The sequence below is a fragment of the Carcharhinus amblyrhynchos genome, chromosome 16 (assembly GCF_965287045.1).
Source record: "Carcharhinus amblyrhynchos chromosome 16, sCarAmb.v2.hapA, whole genome shotgun sequence".
In the NCBI taxonomy this organism is placed as follows: Eukaryota; Metazoa; Chordata; class Chondrichthyes; order Carcharhiniformes; family Carcharhinidae; genus Carcharhinus; species Carcharhinus amblyrhynchos.
This window is the reverse complement of record NC_137339.1, coordinates 373251-391537: the sequence shown is the minus strand read 5'-3', so window position 1 is coordinate 391537 and position 18287 is coordinate 373251. Positions and strand designations below refer to the sequence as shown.

At 43.7% G+C, this 18287-nt stretch overlaps 1 protein-coding gene across 1 annotated transcript in view; it reads left to right on the top strand.

Annotated features, from left to right (window-relative positions):
• Positions 1-9014, top strand: part of LOC145353764 (tubulin delta chain-like) — a 40978-nt gene extending 31964 nt beyond the window's left edge. Inside the window, 3 exon segments of the mRNA XM_080204535.1 lie at positions 4478-4618; positions 5240-5423; positions 7555-9014. Of these exon segments, the coding sequence (XP_080060661.1) occupies positions 4478-4618; positions 5240-5423; positions 7555-7663 (434 nt within the window). The 3' untranslated portion in view covers positions 7664-9014.
• The last annotated feature ends 9273 nt before the right edge of the window (positions 9015-18287 follow it).

Here is an 18287-nt window from a genome sequence, read left to right as displayed (position 1 = left end):
CCCTAACATCCATGCTTCTCTCAAAAGTAAATACTGATGAGAAATATTCATTTAGCATCTCACCCATCTCTTGTGGATCTGCACATAGATGACCTTGTTGATCCTGAAGAGGCCCTACTGTCTTCCTAGTTACTCTTTTGTCCTTTATGTATTTGTAGAAGCTCTTTGGATTCTCCTTTGCCTTATCTGCCAAAACAATCTCGTGTCCCCTTTTTGCCCTCCTGATTTCTCTCAACTCTACTCCTTCACTCTTCAAGGGATTCACTTAATCCCAGCTTTCTATGCATGTCACGTGCCTCCTTCTTCGTGACCAGGGCTTCAATATCCCAAGTCATCCAGGTTTCCCTACTTCTACCAGCCTTGTCCTTCACTCTGCAGAATGTGCTTACCCTGAACCCTGGTTAACACAATTTTGAAAGCTTCCCACTTACCAGACGTCCCTTTGCTTTCCCACAGACTCCCCCAATTTTGAAAGTTCCTGCCTGATACCATCAAAATTGGCCTTGCCGCAATTTAGAATTTTAACGTTTTGGTAACACCTCCTCACATATTTGCTCCTCAGTTTCCCACTGACTATTTTCGGGGCCTATAGTATAACACTATCAAAGTGATTCCTCTTTCTTATTTCTCAGTTCTACCCATACAAACTCAGTGGCCAAACCCTCAGATATATTCCCTCTCAGTACTATTGTGATATTTTCCCTAATCAAAAGTGCAACTCCCCCATCTCTCTTATTATCTCTCCTTTCTTTCCTATATCATCTGCACCCTGGAAGTTGAGCTGCCAGTCCTGTCCCTCCCTTAGCCATGTTTCAGTAATAATATTCACTATAATATCCCAGTCCCACGTGCCCATCAGGCCTCTTGCACTGAAATAAATCCAATTTAATCTGGACTTCTCTTGCTCTCTGTCTTGCTTTTTCCTGATCTGTCTGATACTGGGATTACTAATACTGCCTTTACTAAATGTGCTCTCTGTGCTGTCCTCAACCTTCTCTTCTGTCCCCCTGCTGCTTTGGATCCTACCCCCCTGCCAAACTAGTTTAAACCCTCCCAAGTGGCTCTAGCAAATCTCCCCACCAGGATATTAGTCCCTTCCAGTTCATGTGTAACCCGTCCCTCTTGAACAGGTCACCCCTTCCCCAGAAAAGATCCCAATGATCCAAAAATCTAAATCCCTCCCCCCTGCACCAGTTCTCAACTTATTCCTACTCTCACTAGCACGTGGCACCAGTTGTCCAGAAATTATTACCTTTGATGTCCTACATTTTAGCTTTCTGCCTAACTTTTTATATTCACACTTCAGGACCTCACCCTTTTCCTACCTATGTCGTTGGTATCAATATGTACAATGACCTCTGGCAACTCACCCTCCCCCTTAAGATGTCCTGCAACTGCTCAGAAACATCCTTGACCCTGGCATCAGGGAGGCAACACACCATCCTGGAATCTCGATTGCAGCCACAGAAATGCTTGTCCGTGCCTCTAACTAGTGAGTCCCCTAATACTACTGCTCTTTGCCTGACTCTGTCCCACAGCAGAACCAGCTGTGGTGCCTCAGGCCTGGCTGCTGCTGGTTATCTCCTCCTGACAGGCTATCCCCCTCAACAGCATCCAAAATGGTATACGTGTTTGAAAGGGTAGTAGACACAGGAAACTCCTGCACCACCTGCCTGCCAATCCTGGCAATCGCCCATCTACCTGTCTGAACCTGTGGTGTGACAACCTCTCTATAACTAGTGTCTATCACACTCTCTGCCTCCTGTGTGCTCTGCAATGTATCCACCTGCCGCTCCAACTGAACAATGCGGCCTGCGAGGAGCTGCAACTGGACACACTTTCTGCAAACAAAGTTGTCAGGGAGACTAGATTGCTCCATGATTTCCCACATCTGGCAGGAGGAGCATACAACTGCCCTAACTGCCATACTGCCTTTATACAAGTAAAAGGATAAAAGAATCTCAACCCACCTTTCCCTTACCTGTGGTTCTTCTGATGATTTTTGTTTTGGTTAGAGGAGGAGGTAGGGAGGGAAACACTGAAGTAGTGCTTTGGGTTTAACTGTCCCTTTACAATTGCTTTTCCACTAACTACCTTCTGATAACAGTGGCTGCGCCTCTGCAAATCTTACGTGCAACAACCAATCACCCTCACCGCTCTACTGCCTTCACATGAAGATGGAGGGTGTCTTCTGGAGGTCCACCTGGTAGCAGTGACTGCACCTATGCAAATCTTATAAGAACATGAGAACATAAGAAATAGGAGCAGGAGTAGGCCATCCAGCCCTTCGAGCCTGCCCCGCCATTCAATAAGATCATGGCTGATCTGTTGCTGCTCAGTTCCACTTTCCCGCCCTCTCCCCATAACCCTTAATCCCCTCTCTTATCAAAAACCCATCAACCCGCGTCTTAAAAATATTTAGCGAGGCAGCCTCCACCACTTCAACGGGCAGAGACTTCCAGAGATTCACCACCCTTTGAGTGAAGAAGTTCCTCCTCAACTCCGTTCTAAACCGCCCCCCTTTTATCTTGAGGCTGTGCCCCCTAGTCCTACTGTCTTTTTTGAGCGGGAAGAGTCTCTCCACCTCTATCCTATCCATCCCATTCATCATCTTATACATCTCAATGAGATCTCCCCTCATTCTTCTAAACTCTAACGAGTACAAGCCTAGTTTATTCAGCCTCTCCTCATAGCTCAACCCCCTCAACTCCGGTATCAGCCTAGTAAACCTCCTCTGCACTCCCTCCAAGGCCAAAATATCTTTGCGCAGGTGCAGCGCCCAAAACTGCACACAGTACTCCAGCTGTGGCCTCACCAATGCCCTATACAGCTGCAGCAAGACCTCCCTACTTTTATATTCAATCCCCCTCGCTATGAAGGCCAGCATCCCATTCGCCTTCCTGACCACCTGCTGCACCTGCAAGCTGGGTTTTTGCGACTCATGCACAAGGACCCTGAGGTCCCTCTGCACCGTTGCCTGCTGCAGTTTTTCGCCCCGTAAGTAATAGTCCTTCCTACCATTCTTCCTACCAAAGTGGACCACCTCACACTTGCCAACATTAAATTCCATTTGTCATTTCCTGGCCCATTCGCCCAGCCTATCTAGATCCTTCTGCAGACTCTCCACACCCTCCGCACAATTTGCCGTTCCCCCAATCTTGGTGTCATCAGCAAATTTCGACACCCTACACTCGGTTCCCTCCTCCAGATCATCTATATAAATGGTAAAAAGCTGAGGCCCCAGCACCGACCCCTGGGGCACTCCACTAGTCACCATCCGCCAATCCGAATAGCACCCGTTGACCCCCACTCTCTGCCTCCTATTTGACAACCAATCCTCTATCCACGCTAACACCCTACCCCCAACTCCATGTCCCTCGACCTTCTGCAATAACCTCTTGTGAGGTACTTTGTCAAACGCCTTCTGAAAATCTAGAAAGACCACATCCACCGGCTCTCCTCTATCCACCGCCCTAGACACATCCTCATAGAACTCCAGTAAATTTGTCAGACACGACTTTCCTTTAATGAAACCGTGCTGCGTCTGCTCTATCAAGCAATTCCCTTCAAGATGCCTCGCAATTTCCTCCTTAATGACAGATTCTAACATTTTACCCACCACAGACGTTAAACTAACCGGCCTATAATTCCCCGCCTTTTGCCTGGCAGCCAATCACCTTCGCCACTCTGCTGCCCTCACTTGGACACTTTCCTTCACACAAAGAGGGTGTCTTTTGAACAAACCCCCTTCATGCGCTGAACCCTTTGAGCATAACCAAATAGACTCTCCATTGTCAGGTTCCTTCTGAGGATGTCATGGTCTCTAACTTCTCGTAACCCTTGTTCTCAATTGTGGGTTTCGTCTTCAACTCTTAGTTTGGTAGTTAACCCGAATCTAGTGTTTTTGTTCTACCTGGCAGAGCAGCACTTACTGTGGGCCCACTACCTGAGTGAGAATGTTACTTGCTTAACCTTTTGATGAAATAACACCATTCTGCTGCCATATGAACACTGCATCTGCGTTTAAAAATCAATGTGTTTTCACAATAACTTTGACCATGTAACGGGTTGAACCCAGTAACTGAAGCAGACCATTCTGCCCCTCCTCTGTGAGGCAAACCTTTTAGGACTGAGGTGAGGAGAATTTTTTTTCAGCCAGAGTTGCGAATCTGTGAAATTCACTACCACGGAAAGTAGTTGAGCCAAAACGTGGTGTGATTTCAGGAAGAAATTAGATACAGCTCTTGGGGCTAGAGGGCTCAAGGGAAATTGGGGCAAGGAAGGGGGATCAGGATACTCAATTTGATGTTCAACTATGATATCAAAATGAATGGCTGAGCAGGCTGGAAGGACCGAATGGCCTACTGCTGTTTTCTATGTTTCTATCTGGAAGTGTTAATGCCCAAACTGGCAAATTGTTTCAATGTTCTTATGAAAATGTTATGAAGAAAATGCAGGAATTGCCTTCTGTTGTCAGGTATTGACTGGCGAGTAAAGCTGCCCCCAACAGGCCTCCCTTCAGCTGCTAAACCTTCCTCAAGCAGGGAGCTGCATTTCAATACCTCTGTGGCTAATCTACTTGTGTTGCGAGGGAAGGAGGTATCGAAAGCTGATGTAGGTGAGTACAACATTTATATAGATTTATTTGTGAGTAATGGTTTACCTTCTCTCCCAAGTCAGGTAGCTATGGGTATGAAATCCAGGTTGATACCACAGTGCAGGGCAGAGAGAGTGCACCATCATTGTCAGTGCTAAATTCCAGCTGCAACGTGAAATTGAACTCCCCTGTGCTTACTTTGGTGGTTCCTCTGAATGTTGAAGAACTCATGGCATAAAGTTTTACAGACATACCGAGAACTGCTCATTCCTTTCATCTGCTATTGAGAGCTCGGAAAGAGCATGTTGGCTACTGCATTTACTCAGTGTCTATGTTTAAAAAGTAATTCAAACTGTGATCTATAAATTCCCCTTTTCCTCTTTCTCCTTCCTCCTCTTGCCTATAGTTACAAGCAACATGGCAACTCCTGCTCTCCTCCAATCGTGGAGTACATTTTTATGTATTTTGGACAGTTGGAATGTCAGAATTTAAACTTGTCCTCCAGAGAAAACAAAAGCCTGGGGCTCTAGTTCTAAGCTTTTGCTTCCAGTTTAAATTTGTGACCTAGTCTACTGAAACAATCTTCTCCTGGCTCCAGTCTAGCACTTAATATTAACATGCTTCTATGATATTCTTTATCAGGTGGTTTTAAAGAGCAGGCATTGTACACCAGCTGGATGCCTGCAGATTCTGCCCTCAGCATATGGAGCACCTCCACAACCTTCAACAAGTATGAAAAATCAGCCACTGTTGTCAGCAACAGCCAGTGCCTCCTGAACCCCCTGGACAGCACTGTGACAAAAGCTTGGGATATGTTTGCCTCCCGGTTAGTATCGATTTAAGATGTCATGTTCTCAGAATAGGGTTTGATTACTTTGGAATGATTTTTATTTATATTTTAAATAGCTAATTTATTCTTGTAACTTTATTTCCAGCATCCACTTGGCCTGTCAGTCCTCTGACTCAATCACTTCACCGCAAACACTAGGTTGTTGCAAATCTATAAGGATATTACCTGGATTGGATGGCATGCCTTATGAGGATAGGTTGAGAGAGCTCAGTCTTTTTCCCTTGGAGAGATGAAGGATGAGAGGGGACCTGATAGAGGTGTATAAGGTGATGAGAGGTATTGATCAGGTGGACTCAGAGGCTTTTTCCCAGAGCTGAAATGGGTGCCACGAGAGGTCACAGGTTTAAGGTGCTGGGGAGTAGGTACAGAGCAGATGTCAGGGGTAAGTTTTTCACTCAGAGGGTGGTGGATGAATGGAATCGGCTGCCATCGGTGGTGATGGAGGCAAATTTGATAGGGTCTTTTAAGAGACTTCTGGATGAGTACATGGGACTTGATAGGATTGAGGCTTATAGGTAAGCTTAGTAAATAGCGATATGATTGGCGCAACTTGTGAGCTGAAGGGCCTGTTTATGCTGTAGTTTTTCTATGATCCTACCCCATGTAACCAGAGACTACAGTTCAGCTATATCTCATCCTTGGTTAATTTGCAGGCTCTGCACACACTCAATGGATGGAATGTGTGAACCTGTATTGTCCACATTTCTGCTGCAGTATCTTTCTTTTTGATTTGAAAATGTTTATTTTCTACTCTCTTTTTCCCTTCGTTTTGTCAAGGATAGAATTTGTGTTCCCTTTACTGCCTGTTATCAGTATGTTTTGTATGCAAGCAGTATGTGTTTTTTTGAGTGTGGATCCCAATTAATTTCAGTAAGATTTTGTGCTTTCACATAAAGGTTTGATGAGTACATGGGACTTAATTGGATTGAGATTTATAGATAGGCTTGGTAGGTATGGATATGATCATAGAACATAGAACATAGAACATTACAGCGCGGAACAGGCCCTTCGGCCCACAATGTTGCGCCGACCAGTCTTATTTTTAAAAAAAAACATTGACCCACTAATCTAAACCAATCCCTTTTCGTCCATAAACCTATCCACCAATCTCTTAAACGCCCCCAAACTAGGCGCATTTACAACTGCAGCAGGCAGGGCATTCCAGTCCCTCACCACCCTCTGGGTAAAGAACCTGCCCCTGACATCCGTCCTATAACTACCCCCCCTTAATTTAAAGCTATGCCCCCTCGTGCTAGATTTCCCCATCCGAGGAAACAGGCTATCACCATCCACCCTATCTAAACCTCTAATCATCTTATATGTTTCTATAAGATCCCCTCTTAGCCGCCTTCTTTCCAGTGAAAACAACCCCAAATCCCTCAGTCTCTCCTCATAGGACCTCCCCTGCATACCAGGCAACATCCTGGTAAACCTCCTCTGCACCCTCTCCAAAGCCTCCACATCCTTCCTGTAATGTGGGGACCAGAACTGCACACAGTACTCCAAGTGCGGCCGCACCAGAGTTGTGTACAGTTGCAACATGACGCTGCGACTCCTAAATTCAGTCCCCCTACCAATAAACGCCGCAAAATCGGCGCAACTTGTGGGCCAAAGGGCCTGTTTGTGCTGTAGTGTTCTATGTTATTTATTATCACAATTGGCCTGAAAATATACAATTGTATCTATAGATTAAATAGATTAGTACACTGTTACAAATTAAGGTTAACTCAATCTCTGGTTTACAATTTTCTGCATGGCAATTCTTTCCACCCCCAGATCTAACTTGTATTATTTCCAACCTACCCCCACCGAAATTCAGCTCACCCCTCACCCTGTCTCAAAGCTGGTGAGACGTGGCCCTTAAGTAGCTTTTAATTGACCAGGGCTTTCCAACTGAGGCCTTTCCTGCCCACTGTAAATTGCTGCAAATTCAAGGGTGTCCTGCCCCTGCAATTCTGGCTCCTTCCCACCCCCTCAACTAAAAACCTGCTGGGATGGAGCATAACATTCTGGTCTTCGAAGAAGTTTTAGCCAAAATAACATTTTTATTTTGCAGATCTTTGCTTTCATTTATTCATGTTGTGTTGACTGTGACATTGTTTTTTAGGGCATACGTGCATCAGTATGTGAAGCATGGAATCTCAGAAGAGGACTTTCTGGACTGTTTTACAACCATTGAACAAATCATTGCAAGTTATTCTAACCTTGGAATATAAAAGAGACCTTACAGGCTCTCAATCCTTGGTGTAAAATGCGTATAATATGTAAATTATGTGACTGCTTTTGTCTGTGCATTTGACTGTTCCTAGTGACGAAATAGAGGATTCCAGAATAGTTTGACTCACTTCAAACTCATTCTTGCTTCAGTTCCCAATAGTTAAAAAAAACCCTGTAGCTTTTGAGTTGACCTTTATTTGTAATTAAATGTTGTACTCAACTTATAAAGGCTCGAAGGGCTAGATGGCCTACTCCTGCTCCTATTTCTTATGTTCTTATGTTCTTATGACATATTGTAATCTAAATAATTTCAACCTTTGTTTGTTTTTCCAGTGCATTCCTGTTGTAAGCGATGTTACGGTCGCTATTGAGATTAATAACTGTTAAAAAGAAAGGAATCTCCATGCACCAATGAAACGTAAACCGCTGAACAAGATATTACCTTTTAAAACTTTAAATGCCAGGATTAACTAAAATCAACATATTTCAAACATTAGGTAACAGATGAAGGACACTTCAAACAGGTAATTTACTTTTAAATTTTTTAGTTGATAAAAATTTATACCTCAGGTAATTAAAACACTTACGTTACCCCCTGCACAAATGTGGAACCATGTACAATTTTGAAGTCTTTCCAGTGTTGTTTCCATTATGGAGGATCATCCACTTCCCACACAATTGTTTCAGCTCTTGAGTTGCATTCGTCACCAGTCGTGTTGGATCCAATCTCCACAGTCACTATTGACAAAGCACATGACTACAAACACACTCACTCAGGCACAGAATTCCTGGAGACTCTGTTCTCCCACTCCTTTAAATGATCTGCTGGGCTCTGGCAATGATGTATAGAACAGCAATTGGTCTTGTCAAATTCATAATACCGAGCTGTTCCTGTCTTTGGCACTCCGCTCTTCACAACTGTATAACATCTGTAGCAACACAGTCTCTGTTCTATTCTCAGAACAGTGCAGGATTTACACAAGCTCAGTAAACTACAGTTTAGGGGCTCAATGAGAGGCCTCCAAAAATCAAAAAAGACCAAGTTTTAAGTTTTATATCGTTGGCTGAGAAATAAAAGAGATGGAGAAAACAGAAATTTTGGTTCTGATGTAACAGAAATATACTTGTCCGGCTATACAATTATTTGTCTTATTGAGTTTATAAATCTAGGCAGAAATAACTCATTCATATCTGTGGCCCTGACCTCCAGCAGTCTCGTGTTCCATTGAGATGCCTGATCATCAAAGTGCCTTATGTTGCTTTTCCAAGACGATAAATACAAATGTAATTTAATTGTGTATTTAGATGTGATTGAAATGTATATATTGTTTTGTACTTGTAAACATAAAGATTGAGTTCAAAAAAATTGTCTTAGGTTTAATTGTATGATTTTTGAGATGTTAAAAAATGAAAATCTTTGGTTGTCAGAAGAGAAAGTAGCAGCAGCTTGAACAGCTGCTAAAACAAGTACCAAATGTTGGCAGTTATTTTACTGCAAAAAAGGAGCACCTTGTACTTGAGTTTCAGCTGGGTCCACAACAACCACCTCTAATGATATATTAATGTCACTGAGAATATTGCAGAGTCTGAAATCTCAGCTGAAGAAATGAAATACACAAAGTCCAATGACCTTGGTCTCTGTGGTGTCTTGACTGAGGATGATATTTCATCCTGGACATAAAGGTCCCTCAGTGTCAACATTGGAATGGCCCATTTGTTAAATCAAAGCTGTCATTCAAAAGCAAATTAGATATCTTTCAAAGGATCTAGTTCACTCAATTAAAGTTAGTGAAAAATATAACTGAGCATGGCTAGTAAGCACCAGCAACTTGTTGAGAACAGTTTGCAGGCACAATATCATTGACAGCACTGCCTAGTGATGGTTCTAATGACTGGCAAAGGATCATAGAAAAGCTTTGCTTACATATCTGATGAGGCAACATGGGTTAATCTTGGGTTCACATCTGAAGGAAGAGATTGGAAAGGAACAAGAGCACTGGAGACCTGTACTTGAACATGTTATTGCAGTTATGTGAACATTAGCAGAATGTGATCTAATATTTAGGGGAGGCAAAATCATGGAAATATTGATGTTCTTTTGTACTTGTACAAGGAACATGAAGTTAGCATGCAGATGCAGCAAGCAATTAGGAAAGCAATGGGATATTATTCTTTATTACAAGGCAACTGAAATGCAACAATATGGAAGTCTTGCTACAATTGTACAAGTTTTGACTCCAGACCTGGAATACTGTGTGGAACTCTGGTTTCCACATTTAAGGATATACTTGCATTGGATACAAGTATAGCAAAGGTTCACTATGTTAGTCCTTGGGATGAGAGGCTGAGTAAAAGGACCTTTGTTCTATGGAGAAGACAAGAATGAGAGATAATCTCATTGAAACACACAAGATTCTAAGGGTGGGGTAGGCACAAGGGTCTTTTCTCCCTTTCTGAAGAACCCATGAGTGTCTCTTAATTAACACTTCTTGGTGCCTAGACATAGGAACACTGGCAACTTTCTGCTCCCCAGACCTAGAATACCTGACGCTAAAATGCTGCCTCTACTACCTTCTGTGGGAGTTCACCTCCATTATCCTGATGGCTGTTTTCATTCCACCCCATGCAGATGTGAAGATCGTGCTGGACAAAATATACACCATTACAAATAGCCTTGTTCATTGTGGCCAGGGACTTCAATCAGGCCAAGCTGAAGAGCGTACTACCAAATTACCACCAACATGTCTCCTGTTCCACCAGAGGCCCAAACGTCCTAGACCCCTGCTACACAAATATCAAACATGCCTGACGCTCTATCACCAGCCCACACTTTAGCAAATCAGACCACAAGGTTGTGCTCCTGCTCCAGGCTTATAAGCAAAAACTGAAGTGGGAGAATCTATCAAAGAGAGTTGTGCAATGTTGCTCTGAGGAATCAGATGATTCCTACGGGCTGCTTGGAGTCCGTGGACTGGTCAGTAGCACGCCACTACAGTAACTGACTTCATCAGTAAGTGCATAGAAGACTGAGTGCCAAAGAAGCAAATCGATGTGTTTCCCAACCAGAAATCTTGCATGAACAGGGATATCCTCTGCTTGCTGAAGTCCATGTCTGAGGCGTTCAAGTCAGGTGACCCTTATCTATACAAAAAAGCAAGATACAATCTAAGGAGATCCATCAAAGATGCCAAAAGGCAGTACCAGACTGAGCTTGAGTCCCAGGCTAGCCACAATGATCCCTGCTGACTATGGCAAGGTCTGCAAGATATAGGCTACAAGATGAAAGCGTGTAAAATCACTGGCTCCAACGCACCCTCCTTGATGAGGTCAATGCATTCTATGCCAGCTTTGAGCAAGAGGTCAGTAAGAACATGCCCTCCACCCCAGAAGCTGTGGGTGAACCTGTATCTGGGGTCGCCATTGTAGATGTTAGGGCAACTTTCTTGAAGATCAACCCGAGGAAAGCAACTGACCCGGATGGGGTACCCGGACGAGCACTCAGATCCTGTGCAGATCAGCTGGCGGGAGTATTCACAGAAATCTCTTTTACAATTGGAGGTCCCTATCTGCTTCAAGAAGAGGATCATCATCCCAGTACCAAAGAAAAACCAAGCAGTGTGCCTTAATGCCTTGTCCGATGGCTCTGACATCCCTCATTATGAAGCGCTTCAAAAGGCTAGTCATGGCATGAAATCATTGACTAGCAGGATTAAGGAAAATCCCAAGGCTTAGTATACATATATAAAGAGCAAGAGGGTAACCAGGGAGAGGATTGGCCCACTCAAGGACAGGGGAGGGAATCTACGCATGGAGCCAGAGGAAATTGGCAAGGTATCAAATGAGTGCTTTGTGTCAGTATTCACCAGAGAGAAGAACTTGGTGGATGATGAATCTGGGAAATGGTGTATAGATAGTTTGAGTCATGTTGAGATCAAAAAGGAGGAGGTATTAGGGTTCATGAGAAACATTAAGGTAGACAAGTCCTCAGGGCCTGGTGGGATATGCCCCAAAATACTGAGAGAGACAAGGGAGGAAATTGCTGGGGCCTTGACAGAAATCTTTGTATCGTCTCTGGCTACAGGGAAGGTCATGATGTGGATGTGCTGGCGTTGGACTGGGGTAAACACAGTAAAAAGTCTGACAACACCAGGTTTTAGTCCAACTGATTTATTTGATAGTAAACTCACAAGCTTTCGAGGGGACTCCCTCTTCGCCTCTTCGTCACGAAGAGGGAGTCCCCTTGAAAGCTTGTGAGTTTACTATCAAATAAATCGGTTGGACTAAAACCTGGTGTTGTCAGACTTTTTACAGGGAAGGTCCCAGAGGATTGGAGAATAGGAAATGTTGTTCCTTTGTTTAAGAAGGGTAGCAAGAATAATCCAAGTAATTACAGGCCGGTGAGCCTTATGGACATTATTAGGGAAATTATTGGAGAGGATTCTTTGAGACAGGATTTATTCCCACTTGGAAATAAGTGGACGTAGTGGCGAGAGGCAACATGGTTTTGTGAAGGGGAGATCATGTCTCATGACCTCGAGGGAGTGACGAAGATGATAGAGGGTAGGGCAGTAGATGTTGTTTACATGGACTTCAGTAAGGCCTTTGACAAGGTCCCTCATTGGCAGACTGGTGTAGAAGATGAAGTCACATGGGATCAGATGTATGCTGGCAAGGTGGATACAGAACTGGCTTGGTCATAGAAAAAGGTCTGACAACACCAGGTTTTAGTCCAACTGATTTATTTGATAGTAAACTCACAAGCTTTCGAGGGGACTGCCTCTTTGTCAGGTGAATGGAGAGTTCTGGCCTCGGACAGAGCATATGCTCTGTCCGAGGCCAGAACTCTCCATTCACCTGACGAAGAGGCAGTCCCCTCGAAAGCTTGTGGCTTTACTATCAAATAAATCGGTTGGACTAAAACCTGGTGTTGTCAGACTTTTTACTGTGTTTACCCCAGTCCAACGCTGGCACATCCACATCTTGGTCATAGAAAACAGAGGGTAGCTTTGGAAGGATGCGTTTCTGAATGGAGAGCTATGACAAATGGTGTTCCTCAGGGATCAGTGCTGGGACCTTTGCTGTTTATAACCTATATAAATGATTTGGAGGAAAATGTAACTGGATTGATTAATAAGTTTGTGATGACACAAACGTTGGATTTGTGGATAGCGCTGAGGATCATCAGAGGATACAGCAGGATATAGATCAATTGGAGACTTGGGTGGACAAATGGCAGGTGGAGTTTAACCCACAGTAAATGGGAGAACTGTTAAGAATATTGATAGGCAAAGGGATCTGGGTGTACAGGTACACAGGTCACTGAAAGTGGCAATGCAGGTGGAGAAGGCAGTCAAGAAGGCATATGGCATGCTTGCCTTCATCGGCCGGGGCATTAAGTTTAAAAATTGGCAAGTCGTGTTGCAGCTTTATAGAATCTTAGTTAGGCCGCACTTGGAATATAGTGTTCAATTCTGGTCACCACACTATCAGAAAGATGTGGAGGCTTTGGAGAGGATATAGGAAAAACTTACCAGGATGTTGCCTGGTATGGAGGGCATTAACTATGAGGAGAGGTTGGAGAAACTTGGTTTGTTCTCACTGGAGCGACGGAGGTTGAAAGGCATCCTGGAAGAAGTCTACAAGATTATGACAGACATGGACAGAATGGATAGTCAAAAGCTTTTTCCCAGGGTGGAAGTGTCAATTACTAGGGGGCACAAGTTTAAGGTGCGAGGGGCAAGGTTTAAATAAATGTACAAGGCAATTTTTTTACACAGAGGGTGGTGGGTGCCTGGAACTCGCTGTCAGGGGAGTTGGTGGAAGCAGATACGGTAGTGACTTTTAAGGGGCATCTGGTCAAATACATGAACAGGATGGGAATAGGGGGATATGGTCCCCGGAAGGGTAGTTCAGTCGGGCAGCATGGTCAGTGCAGGCTTGGAGGGTTGAAGGGCCTGTTCCTGTGCTGTAATTTTCTTTGTTCTTTGAACCAATTCCAGCTACCCGGACTACCTGGATTCACTACAGTTTGCTATCGCTGCAACAAACCCAGAGCAGATGCCATCTCTCTAGCCCTGCACTCAACCCTGGAACACCTAGATAACAAAGATACCTATGTCAGACTCCTATCTATTGATTACAACTCAGCTTTAACACTATTATCTGCATGAAACTTATCTCCAAACTCCGTGGCCAGGGCCTCAGCACGTACCTCTGCGACTGGATCCTGAACTTCGTAACTCACAGACCACAATCAGTAAGAATAGGCAACAACGTTCCTCCACAATCATCCTGAATATCAGTGCCCCACAAGCCTGTCTTCTCAGTCCTCTACTATACTCCTTATACACCTATGATTGTGTGGACAAATTCCCCTCCAATTTGATTTTCAGGCTTGCTGACGACACCACCATAGTGGGTCAGATCTCAAACAATGACAAGGCAGAGTACAGGAATGAGATAGAGAATCTGGTGAACTGGTGCAGCAACAATAATCTCTCCCTCAATGTCAACAAAACGAAGGAGATTGTCATTGACTTCAAGAAGTGTAAAGGAGAACATGTCCCTGTCTACATAAATGGGGATGAATTAGGAAGGGTCAAGAGCTTCGAGTTTTTAGTTGTCCAGATCACCAACAACCTGTCCTGGACCTCCCATGCTGACGCTATAGTTAAGAAAACCGAGCAACGCCTCTACTTTCTCAGAAGACTAAAGAAATTTGGCATGTGAGCTATGGCTCTCACCAATTTTTACAGACGCACCATAGAAAGCATTCTTTCTGGTTGCATCACAGCTTGGTATGATCTGCCCAAGACCGCAAGGAACAACAAAAGGTGATGAATGTAGCCCAATCCATCACACAAACCAGCCTCCCATCCATTGACTTTGTCTACACTTCCTGCTGCCTTGGCAAAGCAGCCGGCATAACTAAGGACCCCACGCACCCTGGACATCCTCTCTTCCACCTTCTTCCTTCGGGAAAAAGATACAAAAGTCTGAGGCCATGTACTAACTGACTCAAGATCAGCTTCTTCCCTGCTGCTGTCAGATTTTTTGAATGGACTTACCTTGCATTGAGTTGATCTTTCTCTACACCCTAGCTATGACTGCAACATTACATTCTGCACTTCCTCATTTCTTTCTTTATGAACAGTATGTTTGTCTGTATAGTGCACAAAAAACAATACTTTCCACTGTATGTTAATATATGTGACAATAATAAATCAAATCAAACTCGTTTATTTACAGATTAAAACATTTCAGAGACTTGCACCCTAGTGGATGCAATCAGCTCCCGAGAGGATTCTGAGTACAGAGGCCCACACTTACAGGGAGATCCCTCACTCTGTTGCCTGATTGGCTCCTTAGATCATGTGACCCTTACTCTGTAGCTTGATCCTTAAAGGGACAGTCATCACAACAGTGAACCTTGTCCAAGGCCATGTTTGTTCCTGTGGTCTTGTCTCAAAGCACCATATTCATAACTTCTGACAGCTGTGTATTATTTCTGTTAACTTGTCTTGCAGTTACAGGAGTGTTATCAACTTCTTTGAATTAGAAAATATTACCACTCAAACTAGTCATTGATGACTCGATAGATGATGGTAATCTAGAGAGTTCATCAATGTTCCTTTGGAGATAGGAGATACACAATGAATGGTTGGTCCCTAGGGAGTACTGAAGAGCAAAAGGGCCTTGGTGTATAAGTCCATAGATCCCTAGAAGTGACAGCACAGGTAGGGTGATGAAGAAGGCATTTAGATTTCTTGACTGTAGTAGCTGAAGCATAGAATATAGGAACAGGGAGGTCTTGATACAACTTTCTAAAACATTAGTTAGGCCACAGATGGAATATTGTGCGCATTTCTGGTTGCCACGCTATTGAAAGGATGTGATTGCATTGGGGAGGATGCGATGGAGATTCACGAGGATGTTGCTTGGGATGGAAAGTTTCAGCTATGCTGGGTAGGCTGGGTTTGTTTTCCTTGGAGCAGAGGAGGCTGAGGTGGGTATCTGGTAGAGGTGTACAAAATTATGAAAGGTATAGATTGGGTAGAGCGTAAGAATAGTTTTGCCATGACATAAGGTCTTCTTGCACTGACCCACCCATTTCTATACCCTGTTTTGACACAGTAGAACCATAGAACACTACAGCACAGGAATAGGCCTTCTGGCCTTTCTTGGCTGTGCCGAACCATCTTTCTGCCTAGTCCCACTGACCTGCAACTGGACCATATCCCTCCACACTCCTCTCATCCATGTACCTGTCCAAATTTTTCTTAAATGTTAAAAGTGAGTCCGCATTTATCACTTCATCTGGCAACTCATTCCACACTCCCACCACTCTGTGTGAAGAAGCCCCCCTCTAATATTCCCTTTAAACTTTTCACCCTTAACCCATGTCCTCTAGTTTTTTCCTCTCCTAGCCTCAGTAGGAAAAACCTTCTTGCATTCACTCTATACCCATCATAATTTTATACACCTCTATCAAATCTCCATTCATTCTTCTACTCTCCAGGGAATAAAATCCTACTGTTTTCAACCTTTCGTGTAACTCAGCATCCTTGTAAACCTTCTCTGCACTCTTTCAACCTTATTACTATCCTTCCTGTAATTAGGTGACCAAAACTCTAGGTGCACAGTACTCTAAATTCGGCCTCACCAATGTCTTATACAACCTCACCATAACATTCCAACTCTTATACTCAATACTTTGATTTATAAAGTCCAATGTACTAAAAGCACTCTTTACGACCCTATCTACATGTGATGCCACTTTTAGGGAATTATGTATCTGTATTCCCAGATCCCCCTGCTCTACTACACTCTTACTTTAGGAACTTTCAAGCGGTTATTGGAGAGGCACATGGAGGGGATAGCTTGATCTTGGGATTGGACATAGTTCAGCACAACATTGAGGGCCGGAGGGCCTGTACTGTGCTGTAATGTTCTATGTTCCTCAGTGTCCTAACATTTACATTGTATATTCTACCTTGGTTTGGCCTTCCAAAGTGCAATACCTCACACTTGTCTGCATTAAACTCCATCTGCCATTTTTCAGCCCATTTTTCTAGCTGTTCCAAATCCCTGTGCAAGCTTTGAAAACCTTCCTCGCTGTCCACAACACCTCCAATCTTTGTATGATCAGCAAATTTGCTGATTCAATTTACCACATTATCATCCAGATCATTGACAAACAACAATGGACCCAGCACTTTATCAGAGTTCCAATATCCCTCGAGAACCAAGGTTCCTTATTCTTATTCACTTTGCCTTTAATCCTGACAGGAACATACAAACTCTGCACTCTCAAAATTTCTCCTTTGAAGGCCTCCCACTTACCAATCACATCCTTGCCAGAGAACAGCCTGCCCCAATCCAGGCTTTTTAGATTCTTTCTCATTTCTTCAAATTTGGCCTTTTTCCAGTTTAGAACATCAACCCGAGGACCAGATCTGTCTTTATCCATGATCAAGTTGAAACTAATGGCGATATGATCACTGGAACCAAGTGTTCCCCTACTCACACTTCCATCACTTATCCTAACTCATTTCCTAATAGGAGATCTAATATTGCATTCTCTCTAGTTGGTACCTCTATATATTGATTTAGAACATTTTTCTGAACACATTTTACAAACTCCAACCCATCTAGACCTTTAACAGTATTGGTGTCCCAATCTATATGTGGAAAATTAAAATTACAACTTCCTGTTTCCTCCAATTCTAGGCTGACTATTGGATAGTCTATAATACAACCCCATTAATGTGGTCATACCTTTCCTGTTTCTCAGCTCCACCCAAATGGCCTTGGCAGACAAGCTTTCTAATCTATCCTGCCTGAGCACTGCTGCAATGTTTTCCCTGACTAGCAATGCCACCCTCCCCACCCTTTATCCCTCTGCCTCTATCACGTCTGAAACATCGGAACAATGAAACATTGAGCTGCCAGTCCTGCCCCTCCGGTAGCCAAGTTTCACTAATGGCTATAATGTCATAATTCCATGTGTCAATCCACACCCTCAACTCATCTGCCTTCCCCACAACACTCCTGGCATTTAAATAGACACACCTCAGAAGATTATTACCACCACACACAACCCTTCTATTTGTGATTTTGCATGAACTATTAACATCATTTATTTTCATAAGAACATAAGAAACAGGAGCAGGAGTGGGCCATCCAGCCCCTCAAGCCTGCCCACCATTCAATAAGATCATGGCTGATCTGATAGCCCTCTAGTTCTTGTTTCCATTCTAAGTGGAAATAATCTCGCTGCTTCTATCCTGTCTAGCCCCTTCATTATCTTATATGTCTCTATAAGATCTCCCCTCAGCCTTCTAAACTCCAACGAGTACAGGCCCAGTCTACTCAATCTCTTCTCAGAAGCTAACACCCTCATCTCCGGAATCAAACTGCTATTACTTCCATTTCTTTTAGTACCCTGGGATGCATTCCATCCGGACTCGAGGACTTGTCTACCTTCAGTCCCATTAGCCTACCCAGCACTACCTCTTTAGTAATAGTGATCGTTTTAAGGTCCTCACCCCTTACAGTCCCATGACCATCAATTGTCGGTATGCTATTTGTGTTCTCCACTGTGAAGACTGACACAAAAAACTT